At 43.4% G+C, this 1,374-nt stretch overlaps 2 protein-coding genes across 2 annotated transcripts in view; one reads left to right on the forward strand and one right to left on the reverse strand.

Annotated features, from left to right (window-relative positions):
- Positions 1-1,374, reverse strand: part of LOC109546711 (signal peptide, CUB and EGF-like domain-containing protein 2) — a 46,466-nt gene that overhangs the window by 10,403 nt on the left and 34,689 nt on the right. The gene's annotated exons all lie outside the window — the stretch shown is intronic.
- LOC109546757 (multiple epidermal growth factor-like domains protein 6) overlaps positions 1-1,374 on the forward strand; it is a gene marked incomplete in the record, with an annotated part of 14,362 nt that overhangs the window by 6,115 nt on the left and 6,873 nt on the right. The window contains 5 exon segments of the mRNA XM_048665071.1: positions 72-239; positions 301-483; positions 539-674; positions 723-929; positions 987-1,244. Of these exon segments, the coding sequence (XP_048521028.1) occupies positions 72-239; positions 301-483; positions 539-674; positions 723-929; positions 987-1,244 (952 nt within the window).

A 1,374-nucleotide genomic window follows, 5' to 3' on the forward strand; every position in this document is an offset into this window, starting at 1 on the left:
AAATACCCAAAAAGAAGTTTGTAAAAAATGAATCCGCCTCAACAATATAGAACTTATCTACGAATTTGTAGATGTTGTTTCGGAAACCTTGACGCCCAATAATCCTGAGTCAACTACAAGTGGAGTGGATGAAGAAGATGAAGAGGAATACGATGAAGCTGAAGAAGACGGCGACAAAAAAGAGGAAAGCGTTAAAAATTGCGATCCCGGATTCGAACTAGTCGAAGCCCATTGCATAGGTAAGCATGAGCTGGACAATTTGCTTGCCGTCATTGGATCAATGATGAATGCTTTGTTTAGATGTAGATGAATGCGAAACTGGCAAAAATACTTGCTCCCATTCATGCGAAAACACCATAGGCAGTTACCAGTGTCAATGTCCCGAAGGATTTCAATTGTCGGCCACCAACTCCACTCAATGTGAAGACGTTGATGAATGCTTGCTTCTCAAGCCTTGTTCGCACATTTGCCTCAATTCCATCGGTAAGCTTTTCACACAATAAAACTTTGGAACTTGAAGCATTTTCCATCCCTGCAGGCGGCTTCGAATGCCAATGTCCAGACGGACTGTTAGCAGAAAATGCTACACATTGCACCAACTTGTCATGCTCCCATACAAGCACCAAAGTGAATGGAAAGTTCCAGTGCACTTGTCCTTTGGGATTCGTTTTAGGGTAAGCAACAGCATTTCCAGGAAAGGATTTCTTCACTAACTGTTCCAGAAACGATGAGCGCACCTGCGAAGATATCGACGAATGTCTCATCGAAAATACCTGCTCGCATGAATGCAAAAACACCATTGGCTCCTTCACCTGCAGCTGCCCTGCTGGTTTCATCCTGGCAAGGGATGAAAAACATTGCGAGGACGTAGATGAGTGTATGGAAAACAACTGCCCGCAAACCTGCGAGAACACTCCAGGCAGTTTCAGGTGAAATTTGGAAGACTTCCAGGTGCTTCTTTGATGATAACACGGAATAATATTTAGGTGTCTGTGTGAAGAAGGGTTTCAATACGACATCCCGTCGAACGAATGTGTGGATATCAATGAATGCGACGAAAAACTGAACTTGAGTCAATGCGAACAGCTTTGTATAAACTACGACGGAGGATACGAGTGTGCCTGCAAGTCCGGCTTCCTTGTTGGAGCGGACGATTCCACTTGTATGGATATAAACGAATGTGCTATCCAGAACGGGAATTGTAGCCAGTTATGTCAGAATTTGCCGGGATCATTCAGCTGCGGGTGAGTTATATATTTTAGTCTTGATTTTTGTTGTGTTGTACAGGGTTATTCACGCTATACGGCACGGAAGTTTGCGGCTAAACCGTTTGATTTTTAAAAAGTATTATTTTATGAATTGTCCGACGCCTAC

Source organism: Dendroctonus ponderosae, unplaced genomic scaffold (genome assembly GCF_020466585.1).
Source record: "Dendroctonus ponderosae isolate FM_Combo_2020 unplaced genomic scaffold, Dpon_F_20191213v2 Dpon_F_20191213_3, whole genome shotgun sequence".
Taxonomy (NCBI): Eukaryota; Metazoa; Arthropoda; class Insecta; order Coleoptera; family Curculionidae; genus Dendroctonus; species Dendroctonus ponderosae.